General features: G+C 40.7%; 1 protein-coding gene across 3 annotated transcripts in view; it reads left to right on the plus strand.

Annotated features, from left to right (window-relative positions):
• pcxb (pyruvate carboxylase b) overlaps window positions 1-15,993 on the plus strand; it is a 269,858-nt gene that overhangs the window by 124,902 nt on the left and 128,963 nt on the right. For all 3 annotated transcript variants that reach the window (XM_054600910.1, XM_054600909.1, XM_054600912.1), the window contains exon 12: window positions 722-904. In XM_054600910.1, coding sequence (XP_054456885.1) covers window positions 722-904 — 183 coding nt within the window. The remainder of the gene's footprint in view (window positions 1-721; window positions 905-15,993) is intronic.

A 15,993-nucleotide genomic window follows, 5' to 3' on the forward strand; every position in this document is an offset into this window, starting at 1 on the left:
ACAAATAAATCTTTTCAGAATATTCAACCGACAGAAGCAAAGAAAACCGTTTGACGTTGCATCTTGCACGTTTGGGAAGGATGCAAAGTCAGCAATTTATTTTAGGCAGCTTCTGGTGTTTAAACCACTTTCTTTGACAAAGTGCTGGGTGATAGTAGTAACTGAGCTCTTTTGACTTCTGAAGCAGTGAGTGCCTGCACTTAACAGTTGATCTTATACCCTCCAGTTTGCTCAGGCAGTGGATTGCAATTACTGTTAGCATTATGTACGAAGTATTGTGAATAATACTGATAACTGAGGAGGAGCAGTTGCACGTACATGACACAAATATAAGTATTTTCTCCAAAAAGTATCTGAATATTGAGATTACTGGACCATGTAAGGTGAAACAATAATAACCCAAATGAAAACACTACATTTCATTTGACAAGTGTATTTCCAGTGCAAAACCCACCTGAATAAAATCCACAGGAATATTGTATATCTATCTATATATATATATTTTATTATATTCTTATTACCTCTGATTGAATTCACTCCGCGTTAATGAACAATTATTTACTGCAATTTGCAGAAGTTCTGTTTCGAATGTTAAATAAGTATTTTTGATAAATATTTTGCAGATCATCTGTAATCTTATTCTTAGAATTGTAACATATCATTTATATTTCTTTTCATATGAAGTCGTTCACTGTCCCCTCCTCTGCTCCGTTCCTGTCAGGTCTTCCGAAGCGGCGAGGGCATGGGCATCCGTCTGGACAGTGCCTCGGCCTTCCAGGGTGCCGTCATCTCGCCCCACTATGACTCCCTGTTGGTGAAAGTCATCGCCAGTGGGAAGGACCTGCAGACGGCAGCTTCCAAGATGAGTCGAGCCCTGGCCGAGTTCAGAGTGCGAGGGGTCAAGGTAGGACACTCCTCTGTGTGTGCTTGACGGAGCTGGTGCTTTTTGTGCAGCGTTCTTCCTCTAGTGCTCATTGTTTCCTGTTGCAGAGAGAAAATGATGACCCCGTGAGTTGGTGAAAAACTCAGTGGATAATTTACAAATTCGTCAAGCCATAGAAAAAGCAGTTGTCATAGACCCACAATGTTTGACATAAGGAGAAATAAGTGACAGCCTAGATGTAAATTAGATGGTCTCACTGTATTGGTCGGCTGTGAATGGATTCATAAGAGCCCTTCTCGACTACTCAAGCCAGTCGAGCATGGTTTATTCATGCAGTGAAAACTAGAATAGTAAGAGAAGGACCCTGTGTACTGAATCAGCTGCAGTGTACGAGTTACTGTGAAGTGGTGCTCCAGCGTTCTTGGAGACTTCTTGCATCTCTTTGTGAGTTATCTGCTCTATATATTCTTTATTTCTTGTTTTTTCAGACTGAAAACTTACACTCTGTGTCTTAAGCTACCTCATCAAACATCTCTGCAAAAAGACAGAGGCCTCTAGTTTTATCAGCAGGTGCAAAACGCTTTTTGACAAAAGGCAGCAATCTCAGCAAAAACAGAGAAGATAGGGGTTATTAAAAATAATGAGCTGCATGTACAAGTCATGTAGAGTATATTGGCACAGTCATAAACACCTTCCATACACCTTTTTAATGGGCTCATGTTCTGTGTTTTGCTTCTAAAATGGCTTATTTGATCAATTCAACTCTTGATTTACACCAGAAAGACAAGAAAAAAAGCATATCAATAAAATATTAGGTTTCTCTTATGGTTATTATTTAGATTCCTCCTTTCTTCTATTAACTCAAAGGTAATTTGTACGTTTGCATTCTAAATATTTGAACCCTGTATTTGAAGGGAAATGAACAATGTGCTATCTGGATGACTGAAGTAACACATGCAGGTGGCCCACAACATGTTAACTCATTTTTGCTCAGCACCTTGCGGCGCAATGTGTTATAGCTATTAAGTTGCAACGTGAAACAGTGCATGGGGTAGACAAATTCTTAGACTTTTTATTTTTTTTTAACTGTAGAAAATGAAGCATTTCATTTAAGCTTAGTCAGTTATCACGGGGAACATGTCTTCTTTGCTGTTATTTTTCTGTGCGGAACGGCTGTCGAGCTGAAAAGTCGAGTAAATCATTCTTATAAATACAACATTTTTGTTGCAGCAAAGTGAGACGACACATTCCAGTCATTAAGTCTAAGTACGGTGTAATTCAAAGCTGAAACGTCATTGATGACCTTTTAAAAGGTTTTCTTTATAAATCCGTTAGCAGTGTCAGAAAAGAAATACTGACGCTCGTTCGTCAAAAAAGCTTTTCATGTCTTCTTTTGTTCAACAACTAAGAATGTATGTCAGCAGTGGTGGAATTAACTTTCTTTTTGAGTAATTAATTAATACATTACCATTTGCGTTGCTGTTTTTCATACAGGGTTTCTGACCTGTAGCGAGGTGAAAAGGAGGTCCATGAGAATAAAGGGATTCCTTTTGCTCAGCAGCTCAGCTCATAGTCATTCCTCAATTTGTTTAGAATTAGTTTTGATGAGGTGAAATTGGTCTTATCAACTCTAATTTCTCATTTGCCTTGAAGTGCACTTTTGCAAACTATCACCACACATCTAATAGATTAATTGTCCCTTCTGATGGAGTGTTTGACGTTAGCCAGGACCTGATGAGCTTGTGGACACTGTCCTTTGTCCTCGTCTCGGTATGCCAGCAGTAAACACATACCGAGGCGAGTAGTTGACCTAATGTGCCTTTCTTACAGTCGCTGCAATTGAGGACAGTGTGCCGCAGACAAGCTACAGTGAGCAACCTTGGTGCTGACGTGCTGAGCAGACTTGAAATGGAGTACTTTCTACTCTGCATCAGCAATCTAATACAAAAAGCATTGTGGCGCATTTACACCGACAGAGAACTTTAAAGAACACAGTTTAACTCTCACACATTTTAATTAAACAAGTTTCTCTTAAGACTGCTGGTGGCAGACTGAAACCTTGGCAGAAGATCTAAGTACTTCTAAATCCAAGTACTTCTGTCCTTGCCAACACACATTAGGATATCAGGTTTTCTATCTCACCAGCTAGTTAACCCCAGCCACCTGGCATCACATGTTAAATCCATCAGTGATGAGCTTTCTGCAGTGAAAACCACATGGCCTTTGGTTCCCACGAAACTGGATCATATACCATAGACTAGAACTAATGAATATATAATCCACTCCTGGAGATACTTTGTTTTTTGTTGAAGTCATTAGTTTGTGTTGTCAGTTTGATGTGGGCACCTAATGCCAACTTGAGTCATTCCCAAATTCCTAGCCTCTTATCTGTCTTCAAAGCTAATTAATTTCATTTAGCTGATATATCTTTTGTATTAATCAGCATACACACTTGGCCAAATGGAGTCTTGATGACCCAGTGCAGCATATGTCTCATGCCACATAAGTCCACTCCCGTGGGTCCAAAAGTGACCAATTAAATGTGCAGAACAAGAATTTGGGTTCAGCCGTTCTTTGTGAGCTGACTTTGAGAGTGGCTTCTTACTGCTGGCATTCCAACTCAGCAATAGCAGCAGAGTGTTGGCAACAAATCCAAGGACTATTAATGCTTTGGTCGGCTCACAGATATAATGCTGAGGGCTGACATCCTCATAACTCCAAGGCTTTTTTTTTTTTTTTTTTTTTTTTTTTGTCTTCTTTCTCCCAGCGAAGAAAATGCGGCTAAAGTAAATCTGAGACACACTTAACTTTGATTTTCATGTCATGTTTTGAGTTTGGTGGCTCCTATAGACATGATTGTTCCTCACACCGTCAGGTGTAGTATAACCTTTAAATTCCAGTGAAAGCCAGAATGCACCAACTGCAGTTTGAATGACTCGGTTGACACTCAACAACATGCCGCTCTCCTCTGTTGTGTGGAATTATGTTTGACATTTCACAAAAGCTTTGTTTATCTCTTGCTTCTGTGTATGTTCGCGTGTCTGTCAGCATGTGCACACATTTGTGTGTTTGTGCGAAACGATGAGCCACGTGTTTTAAGCATTAAAATGTCACACATCCAGCAGGGAGAGAGATAGAGAGAGGGGGGAGAGAGTGATGGGCAGGAAAGTGAGGGGACATGTGGTAGGAGGGTAAATATAGATGGTAGAAGAGATGGAGGCAAATAGGCTAAAAGGGCTATCAAGATGGAGAGAGTGTAACATAAAACGACAAGGTGGTCCAACCCGTAGAGGCCAGTAGACCTGTGGCTGTTGTGTTTGTGTCTGCAATGCGTATAGCTGGTTAAATTTAGGACACGTGTTGAAGATTGAATTTGCATGAGTGTTCTTAAAGTGACAAAACAAACACACGAGGGTTCGTTAACTAGTCTTAAGGTAACTGACATTGGGTGATGAATTCCAATAATTCAGTTTGTCCTCAACACCAAGATCACAGCAAAAACTAAATGCAGTGCTCTTCAGGAATACACTTATATCCGCCTCCCTTAATTGCTAAAGTAGTCATGCTATCAGTTAGCAACTGTAACTAGGCATACAAAAGCTCATGCTGAGCTCATGCTGAGGTAATGTGCATGGGGCTGTGGTGGGAGCGATTGTAGACACTTAAAGAGTGAAGGCTGTTCTTTTATTTTGCTCTGGCTTATGCTTTGAGATGCTTGTTTAAGAAAGGAGATGCACTTATGACTTCTGGTGACTAGTAGTTCTCTTGAATACCTATGTTGAATACACTTCCTGTAAGTCGCTTTGGATAAAAGCGTCTGCTAAATGACTGTAATGTAATGTAATGTATTACATCGGCCAAGGAAGTTTCCCAAAACTGTATTTTTCCCGAAAAAATACTGGCCTGATTTTTAGGAAACTCAGAATAGTGTAGCATGGGCCAAGGACCCATTACATTTTGGAGCAGAGCCGAATCACAGAGCAGAAATGCACATTATTTTTCACTTCTGGAAGCGGCCTTGGTGGAGCTCTGACTGAGTACCGAATGCCTTTCTAGTTATTTATTTTGATCATTTCCAGAAAAAAAACTATAGCAAAAGTGTAAGAAATGGATCAAGCATAGCTGCAACTGTTTTTATACATCACCCCTGCAGAACTCCATAGGGTTGTCATTTTAAAATTAGACAACTGGAAGTTAGCTAAAGTCTTAATTTGTAACCAAATCATAGAGCTGACATTAGCTAGGTTAACTAGCTAGCTGTAGGTTAAAAATGTCTGCCAGTGACAGTTGTCATTTCAACTGACTATATTAACAGTTGGAAGGCTGTTTTTGCTACCTTTGTCTAAAACCAAGGGCTCAAACCACACAAGGACCTTTGTCTCCTCGCTAAATTATACACACTGATTTGTACAAGTGCTTCATGTCCATGCGAGTAAGGGAGCATCTGTCCTGTGCAGATTGCTCATCACACAGGTTGATGGTTTGTCATGTGAAACCCACTAATGACTGAATAACTAATGAGCTCGGGAACAGACACATACTCCCCTGCTGCAGAACATCAGATGGTCCGATTTTGAATCCTGGAACTGTTTGTGTGTGAGTGTGTGTATGAGACAGAGAGGGGATAGCTGATGCAAAAACAGAGAAGACACATGAAAAGTTGCCTGACCGAGCGAGACGTCAAAATAGAGACAACATGAAATAAATCAGGTTAGATGTTTCTCCTCATGGCACTTCCAGACTCAATATTCTGTCCAGTTTGGTGGATACTTCAACAAACTAAATTTGTGCGTGTGTTTGTGTGGGTGTGTATGTGGGACTCTACACAGTTTGTTTCTTCAGAAGTCATGTTTGAGTCACCGGGGGCTCTGCTTTGGGCGGTGTGGTTTCATCGCTGTTTATCTTGACACCTCGTCTGTAAGAGTGATCCAGTTTGATGCGACCTGAGGTTGTTTGACGTGTGTGTGTGTGTGTGTGTGTGTGTGTGTGTGTGTGTGTGTGTGTGTGTGTGTGTGTGTGTGTGTGTGTGTGTGTGTGTGTGTGTGTGTGTGTGGGTGATCCCCATCTAGGGAGGCTCTTTGAAGAATCTTTCGCTTCGTGATAGCCCGCCATATCACAGGCTAGTTTCCACCGTAAGGTAACGACGAACATGTCCTCCTGTTACCTCTCTAAATTTCAATCATAGATTAAGCTCTTTATTTATTTCATTTTTTAATTTAGCACTTCTGTCGTACACAATTTCACCAGGGTCACTTTGGACCACGTCACAGTGGCTTTGACCAGAGTTCATTTAACAAGTGTTCTTATTGCGCTGCCACACTGCTTCCCGCTAAATGGATCCTTTTATTGTTTACTCCCCTGTGCCTGTTTTTTTTCTTTTTTCACAATTCAATTCATGTTTGAATCATCACATGAATAACACTGGCAAAACATGTACATACAGCTGGAGTCATCATGTAGGAAACATTGTTGCATTTTCTTCTAGATAAAGGATCTGTGTGGCCGGTCATTCATTATAGGGGGAATAATGATCCAAATAAATCAACTCGCATATCTTTTCAATGCAATGACATTTTAGCGCACTCGGTTTTCCTTCATCTGGTGGCGGTTAAGATAGTGTAGTGTTGACTGGGCTGTATTTGGGACATCAGGACACCAGTAATCCATCCTCACTTTTTCTGTTTGCCTGTATGTCTAAAGTGTGTCTATGTGTTTGCTAACCTGTGTCAGGGTGTATTTGTGATTACGTCTGTCTGGCCAAGCTCTCCATTTCCCAGTGCCTGTACTGTCATGTCGAACTCTTTTCATTTCTGTTTCTACCTGCCGAGTAAACAACTCCCCTACTGTTTTTTCTTCTTCTGTCAAGCTTTCCTACTTTCTCACCCGTTTGGCCTCTGTCTCCTTTCATGAGAAAACTTGTCTTCTTGTTCTCTCATGTGTAGCTCTTTTTTTTTTTTTTTTTTTTTTCAGATCCCTGAACCTCCAGTTAATGGTTCACTGACTTGGTTACATGTGTTTTTTTTCCCAATATCTCAATATTTCATATCTGCATTCTGGATTTAGAACCCATATTTTTGGGGGGCATTTTTAAAGCTGTTATTCTTATTAATAAATTGTGATGTGTCAAATCAACAACGGTTATTGTTTAATCCGCGCACTGAATACTGCTTCATTTGCATCCAAATTGAGCTAAAACATAAATCACCCAAAACATTTTTTAGTACAAATAAATCAGCTGTTCGTGCATGCTTCATCAATCAAAGCTTTTCTTATTTTTTCTCAAATTCTCCTCTAATAAACGTTAGAGAAACAAAAAAAAAATGTAGGATGAATTAGATCAATTGTGCAGAGTGGTAAACATCAAGCAATTAGTTTGAGTACGGCAAAAGGCAACTGCATTGCAAATGGCTTTACAAGGTTTTTAAAAGCAACATGCACACAACACTGCCTTCCCTGAAGAATGGGTGTTATTGCAGAGCTCTCCATCATTTCAGACCAGACTATGCAACGTACAACAGCAGCATGAGGTAAAAGAATATAGCCTATAAAAGCATTGCTGAAAAGATTCATCCGGCCTTTTTTTTTCTCGGTTCTCACTGCCTTGCTTTCTTTCGTTATTGCCAGTCCCATCCCTATAGTCACAGCAATATCAGTGTTAACCTCATTTCATTTATTCACATCTTGGAAAGATCATTGACGGCAGGCAAAAAAAAAAAGGCAGCACAAAAGAGGTGGTAAAAACAAATAAAAGTCTAATAAACAAAACAAATGAATCCTTTAAACATTTAATATATTGATTAAACAATAAATTAACTTAAATAATTACACAGGGGCTAGTAACAGGATGAAGTAAAAGGATCAATCCTTCTTGCAGCTGATCTGGAGTTGGCCTCATGTGACATTTGCGTCATGTTCCAAGGCAGGAGGAGCCATAAGCACTGATCCAGGATCACTCACTCAGCATTAACAAAAAGGAGGGGAGAGAAGGGAAAATCCATCTCATCTCTGACTTATCAGCGGGAGGAATAAAGGGTTTAGACCCACTCTGACAACACACACTCTTTTTGTCACAAATAGTCACACGCACACACTAATATTATACGGGGAGGGGGCTGGGTTATCTGTCGATCTGTTCTTCATTTCACACCTTTAACAACCACTTGCATGGCACTTAATTACAAGAACAGTCTTGTAATTATCTCTCTCTGTGTCTCTCTGTGTGTGTGTGTGTGTGTGTGTGTGTGTGTGTGTGTGTGTGTGTGTGTGTGTGTGTGTGTGTGTGTGTGTGTGTGTGTGTGGTGATTGCGCGCATGTTTGTGTGTATACTAAAGTCCTGGAAAAGCCTTATTTCAGGACATCAAATAAATGATCAAGAACATGCTAATCCAATTGGTGAAAGTAAATAAATAAGAGAAGTTGTGTGAAAAGAAACCTGAGAAGGACAAAGGAGAAAGTAGTTGCTGCGCTGATAAAAAAACATTGTTTACACTAATGGGAAAAGAAAAATAACTGGCAGCAAAACAGAGGAAATGACAGGCGGACTTGTTTACCACTTGTTTAGTGGTGTGGGCAGAGAGACAGGCGGACTCCTAAAAAGTCTGAGGAGACGCACGCAGTCCGACGTAAAATGACTTAATTTAATGGCCCTAAAGGCATTAAAATTTCAGATACACTCAGGAGAAGTCTGTTTTTCACCCTGCACTGACAGGTGTATGTACTGCATGACTGCTCAACACAGAATGGATGTGCGTCGAACAAAATGTGAAAAAAGCATCTTTCATTATCAATTTATAATAAGCAGGTACCTGTCCTTTAACAATAAATGACATGTTTTTTTGGCGGCCCATTTGAAGCGTCACAACTTTTAACAACTGTAATCACTTGGGAAGAGGCAGAATGTGTCTTTTATGTGAGTTGAAAGGTGTGCTATTTGTTTGTCAGTACAGTAATCCAACGTTGTATGTAAAAACAGTGCTTTAATATCAAAAACCACTGCTTCAAAACATACCATAGAGTATAGGAGCATTATCAGATTTTCCATTGGATTGGTTTAGACTATACAGGTGTTTGTGTTATGTAGTCAACCTCCTTTTCTATTCTGGAAATGGAAGTTTGAACTCTCCTCAGAGTTAGGACATATAAAGTGTATTGATACTGCATATTTTCCCCTGTTTCAAATAGGATAAAAACATGTTGGGACATATTTGGGGGAAAACTGTCTAACCTCCAAGCCTTTAGGTGTAAGCGCTTCTCATTGCATCAGTTGACTGACATCTGAGAGACGGCCTGCTGGACGCACGTCAACAGCGCCACGCTGCACTTTGATTGGAGCACTTCATAGCCCTGTAGCCTACAAACGCCCCCCCCTTCAATTTTCAACAACTCAACAAAGTGCTAGTTATGTCACTCCATTTACTCCAGTTATTTACTGCTAGCACTTTAAGACGTCTTTCCCTCTACAACATTGAATGTCTGTGAGGTCCAATTGTGCTCTTAAGTTTGTATCTTACTCTCAAAGTTAAAGTTTGTTAGCTTAGCTTGCGAACTTTATCACTCATTTCCATTAGATCAAGATAAATGTACTGATCTCTTGGTGAATTGGTGCAACCAAAAAACTGCATTAATGCTGTGTTCTTAAAGGATTTTACAACAAAGGTGAGTTTCATGAACTCAGGAAAAAAAAAAGGTTTTGGCAGGTGAAATCAGGACAGAGATTCATGAGAAGGTAAGACAGGAAAAGAGGCGAAGTCGTTGAGATGACGGCGCCAATTGAGCCTAGGAGAATAAAGCCACTCAGCACTAAGCTATTTACTTCAACACATAAGCCTGATACACAAACAATCACTCAGAAAACAGCTGTTTCATGGGGGAAAACAATGTCACACAAGCATATTCACCCAAACATGACTTACCGACTGAAACTGCCACTCCAGCTTAAGAGCCTGCTATCATGTAGCAAACACACGCACGCTCGCAGTGTGTTGCAGCCAAGGAGGAGACAGACACGCGACAGATGTACTCAATGTTGGAACCGGCATCTCGCCGCCGTTTGTGCACATGTTCACACACAGCAAGTTGGAGCTGCTTGGTGTCAACTGGGACTTTGAAGCCATAATCGGGATTAAACGGCTGTAAATCTGCTGTGACAAAGCTAAGGGGTGGGGGACGGGAGGCAGAGACGGAGGGAAGGGAGGGAGGGAGGAAGTGTGGATGGAGAAATGATGGTAGTTGGATGATGCTGGAGAAGAAAATTTGACCTAAAGTAAAGACAAACGTGCAAAGAGGGAGATGAAGTTCCCATTCGTATGGGATTTAGTAAAACTTTGCGAAATAAACGTGTGAATCAGTTGCTTTCATCACCTACTCTTAATCCAATCCTCTCAAGACAAACCAAAACAGTTACCAAGTGTTGTTACTTCCTGTCTGATTTGGCACCTTTGTCAGCAGTGGGTGGGCAGAAGAGGGCACTCATCCCCTCTTCTGGATTCAGATAATGTGAGACGTTTTTTCTCTGCCACGTTTTTTCGCCATCCTTGAATCCAGCGTGTCGTAAATTATTCAGGGACTCGAAAACCTTTTTTGTAATATTTTCTTTTCAGGCTCGGGTTGAACACTTTGACATTCTCATTCTGTTTTTTTTTCCATTATCACAAAAATTCAAAGTACATGGCATATCGCAGAATTGACACCTGGAAGATGTGGATATAATATATAAGTATCACTAAAATGATATTTCCTATGAATAGATGTACCTTTTTTCAGTTGTTTCAGCAGGGTTTTCACCATATAACATATAGCCATCTTCAAAGCACAAGGACACAATGTTTCCACAGCAGCTACTTGCCCCCACCCCACCCCATCTTTTCTCTCAATCTGCCATCTCGTCTGCCGTAACAACAGGGCTTGTGTTCAAAAGAACTCAACACACTCTCCCCCCAGTAGCTGCCTGGACGTCTGTGTGAATATTAATTTATAATCAGAATGAGAGCTGGAGATGGAGGAGATACGGGGTGAGGAGAAGGCGATGACCTTGCTGGTGTAAAATCTGATTAGTTGGGTGAGTGATTTACTTTCCTCAGACGGCCTATCTGTCATGGTGTCTAAGGTTTGGGTCACCTGCAGTTCACTTCCTGATCGTGAAGTATGTGTGTTCAGTTGACTGTAAGGGGATAACAAAAGAAATACTCCTGAAGTTCTGTGTTTAGTTGCAGATAATGTAGGCGAGGAATAAAAAAAATTAAAAAAGCCTGGCTTTTATCCCTTTTTAATATCACACCTTGAATGGTTGGGAAAGTAGTCGAGGCTGAGTAAGAATGGGAACTGCAGAATTCAAAAGACCAGGTGTGGGCAGCAAGTACGAATGAAAACCAAAGAGAGCAATAAAGGGTTGAGAGTAGGCGGCAGAACATCCAATGTAGAGATGAAACATCGTTAACATGTGGACACTACGTGTCATTTATGTTAGTCATCATCTCTGGTATGTTGCCTTGAAGCACAACCCAAAATATGTTTAGCGTAAATGACCATTGCACTCTCAGGAAACCACATTGACCTCAGGCTCGGTCGGGAAAACAGGTTACTCTGGGAAAAGAACAGCATGTTAATTAAGATTAAACCCACGCTGTCACTTCCTGTAGAGCAGTACGTCTACAGTGATACCCGAGGGCAGCAAAAAAAAAGCAGATGATTACCTGTTTCTGAAATCACAGCAGGACGTGTTTGTTAAAAAGCGGAGGAAGAAGAAAAAAATACCACGGTTAAATGTGCCTTTTGAGTTTGAGAAGTGGTGTTGTGCGAGTTCCAATGCACTGCTGTGTTTTTATGTATGTGCATGTGCTGTTTTCTTCTCACACAGCAGCCCCTTTGATCAAAGGATGTATTTGCTGAAAAGTTAGCTGCTTCCTGGAGCCTCGGAGGAGAAATGCTATGCTAAAGGAAATGTGACACTGTAGCACAGGGTTTGCGAGTTCCAATGCAGCACGCATAGTCATGAATATTGAGATTCAGCGGTGGCGGCGTGCATACCAATGCGGACATACTTCCTCACGCATTTTGCACACAGGAGTAGTGCTGGGGTCCAGGGGAGGTGGGAGTTTTTTTAATTAAGGGTTGGTACACATGCTGATTAATTGATGTGTTCTAATACTCTCTCACACGTGCACACAGAGATTAATGCAATCTGCCTACAGGACAATTAAGACACACTCAAACACGCTCATTGTAATAGCTTAAACAACAAACATTATAAAAGGCTTTAGCACCGTGTTGGAATGAATAGTTCTATTCATGTCCCCATCATGGTTTCTTAGGTCTCTGGTAGATTGTGTGATTGAAAATTAACTAATTGGGGAATTAATATCTGAGCTTTGGGTGTTAGATGTTTATTCCCTTTGTGCTATAATTAAGAGTTTTTAGAGGACAGGAGGGCTTTGATTGGCTCTAAACCTGCTTTTTATTGAATCAGGATTCCTGAAATGTGATCGAACATCCAGCGGCTTGCTAATCATGTAGCTCACCATGTGAACACAAGTCAGGCTGTCTTCGTGGCAACAGTATCATCGGTATACAAGTTGAACTGCGGTGGCTGTGCATCCGTCACGCAGGCCTCCGTTTCTTTTTCTCAGACGTTTTCGAGTCTAATTGAACGGGCATGATTGTACTGCCGAACTCGATTCCTCCCGAACCGGCTGGTCGCCTCATTATTCCAGTCACACTCGCAGAGAGAACAGAATGCTTTCCAAACAGTTCATCTCCAGGGCAGCGTTAACTGCGGCGGTGGTTTATTGTTATGTGCAGTAAAATGTGGACGACTACACCTGTGTATGAATCTGTTTTTTCCCAATGTTTTACTAAAGGCGTGGATACCTTGAAGGCTAATCCGATCACTCATATCTGCCAATTTTGCTCATTAAAAGCAGAGCAGTTTTCCTATTTGTTATGTACCAGCAATACTGGAGCTGGAGGTTGTTTCATTTACACAAAAAATGCCATCAAATACCTCCTTATGAGTTGTTCTGGCTATTTGACAGCTGGCTTTGAGTTTTTTTTCCGTTGCAACATCTGGCAACCCAGTAGCACTGACAGTTTTAAGGATTTCTTATTTTTTGTCTCAGAGCCTTAGGTTAACTTGCTCACTGTGCTCTTCTTAATAAACATTGCAACGCTGCACTCTTTCAGCCTTGGTCTGGAAGTGTCTGTTTAGCTCGTAAGGCTAAATGATGTGCTTTCATCAATACGTTAATTTTGACTCTAGACACTCATCCCCTTCTCTTCTGCTTGTTCTTCCTCTTGTTCTCTCCTCCATAATACCTCCAAATGCCAAGCTCAGTTCCACAGTACAATTACTGTACAGTGAGTATGCACACATAAGCATGTATGAACACATGTATCATAGGGGGTTCTAGCCGTACTCTACAAGTACACATAAATGGGTTTGATGGAAAAAGTGGACAGTGAAGTGGAGGTACACTTAATTGTAATTTTTGAGCCAAAGTAGAGTTCTTGTTGGCTATAAAACCAACCCATAATAGCCCTCTAGTTTAGACATTTACAAAGACCTCGTTGAAGCCCTGCAGAAAGGCAGAAAGCCGGCAGAGGTGACATGTTTACAGCCGTGTTGGACAAAGCCTTTCAGAGTGGCATTTCATCTCAAAGTCTAGACCGCTAGATCGATATGGAGAGAGAAAAAAACAAAAACAAGACTAAAAAGTCTTAAGTTCTGTTAGTGGCCCCTCGAGGCTGCATTATTCATTGAGCTTCCAGTCTGAAAGTGTTGGACTGCACAAACAAAATGCTGAATAATATCCTGTTTTTAAACCAAATACATGCTGAATATGTAAAGTCTGACTTCACTATGTTGAGGTGGAACATGCTCAGCAAATGTCATGATGGTCTGTCAGCAAATCTCTCTGCAGTTCTTCCATTAGATAAGTTGAATTTCAAAATGTTTTGTTCACAAGTGGATCATTTTGCCTGGTTACAGGGTCACAAAAAACAAGTAACAAGTTGTTTTTTTTAGCAAAAATCAATACCTACAGTAATATATTCTACAGTACTGCTGTGTTTTTATGTATGTGCATGTGCTGTTTTAAGTGGAGGAAATGAGTACCAGTCTTCTTCTCACACAGCAGCCCCTTTGATCAAAGGATGTATTTGCTGAAAAGTTAGCTGCTTCCTGGAGCCTCGGAGGAGAAATGCTATGCTAAAGGAAATGTGACACTGTAGCACAGGGTTTGGCATGGGATTATTTACAATTATGAGTGTTTTTTTGCCCGTGGGGCACAATGAATCAGACTGGTCAGAAAAGGCAGAGTCATTCCCCGTCCTCAGTTATAAGCTGAAGCCCCATTGCTTCAAGAATCACCTTCTCTACGCTGACTCATGTTCCTCTCCACGTCATCCACCTCAGCTCACTCTAATTCGCTCTTGACTTTTTCAAATGTTCTCCCTTCTACCTCCAATTTTTTTAAAAATATATATATTTATATAGTTTTTCGAGTAGTGTGGTAGATCTAGGAACTAAAGCTCATTCTACCACGTCCTTCACTCTAAGTGGCTCTGCATAAAATATGAAATGAAAAACGGTCCCGAAATGTTCTGCGATATCTTTTTTTTTTTTTTTTTTTCGTAGCTGTCAAGCAACTGTCTGTCAAAAGAACTTAAATCATCCTAACAGATATAATTGGATAAGTACTTTGCTCTCCTGTCAGCGGACTGGAAGAAAATAATTTAAACGGATTGATATGATCTCATTAAATCACAGCGAGTCTGGCGGCAATGCTGGACTTAAAGTATTTGACTGAGCAACAATAGTTTAAGACGCGTGGCAGTTTGGGAAACAAATACGCCATGTGCCTGATTTATTCATCAGGAATCAACTGTTCTGCCTGAACAATCAAAGATTTCTTTGCCAGACTCTTCAGAAAAAAAAATGCTCATCTGTTGATTGGGTTTGCATTGGGCTCTCTGCTATTTCAACAAATCAAACAAGGCAATTCCATTCAGATTAACGGATAGAAACAATACAAACATGTCCAGCATTAGAATCAATGATTATGTCCAAAGATTTGCACTTGTTTACTTCTGGAGAGGCGGCCAATGATTTGAGATACTTGGACAACTTGGACAATAGGAAAAAAGCACAGAGATAGAAGAACAAATGGAGTGATTAGGGGGAAATAAAGTGTTTAAAGATGGAGGAAAACAAAGGAAAGAGTTCCATTAAGAGGGTTGGTAAAATATTTAAAAGAACAGGGGGGATGAGGAGAAAGACAGACATTACTTTGGTAGAGTGCCTCCTGTTTTAGCTGCTTTAATGGCTGATTGAGAACAAAAGTCTCTTTTCTAATTCTAATGAGTTTAATTATGGCCTGCCCTTTGCCAGGTGTCTGGATCAGCTAATGTCTGGATTCATTAATTGTCAATTAAAACCGCATCAGGTGCAGGCTCCCCATCTCAGCCAGCTCTCAGTGCAAACATTAAAAAAAATAAAAAAAGCAGAATAACAGTTTATTGTGTTCAGTCGTTTGATGACAGTCCACATACAGAATGAGATAAGCGCGGGTGGTAAAGTTTTAATAAGAACTGAAGATGGATTTAGGATAAGACACTCAAGGCAAAAGCTGCATTTTTCTTATCTGTGCTTTTCTGTGACAGGATTGGCAGTTTGCATTTTCGTTCTGTAATGCGGCGCCTGCTATCGAAGCAAAGTGGAGCGAGAGTGGGGATGAGTGAACGACGGCGGGAGAGAAAGAGAGGATGCATAAACAGTGCTCAGATCGATAGCAAAGCGAGGGCGTGTTGTTCAGAGGACCCAGACTTTTTATTCCCAAAGATTTAAGTAATAAGGTGTGTGTTTCCATGTCTGTGTGCACCAGCCCAAGAGTGTTTTTTGAGAGAAAAAGGGGGATTTGTCTCATTTTAAGTTGACAATGAATTTGAGCTTAATACTCGACTCAGACGGGTGAGGACAAGGGAGGGGTTGTTGACTGCCATCTCTACCTTTCTTTTCTCATTCTCTGTTCTCTCATCTTCTTCTTCTTCATGTTTGATTATCTTCTTCTAATCAGCAGAAAAAGGACTGTACGACTACTTTTGGGGCCACATAATGA

This window comes from Anoplopoma fimbria, chromosome 7 (genome assembly GCF_027596085.1).
Source record: "Anoplopoma fimbria isolate UVic2021 breed Golden Eagle Sablefish chromosome 7, Afim_UVic_2022, whole genome shotgun sequence".
In the NCBI taxonomy this organism is placed as follows: Eukaryota; Metazoa; Chordata; class Actinopteri; order Perciformes; family Anoplopomatidae; genus Anoplopoma; species Anoplopoma fimbria.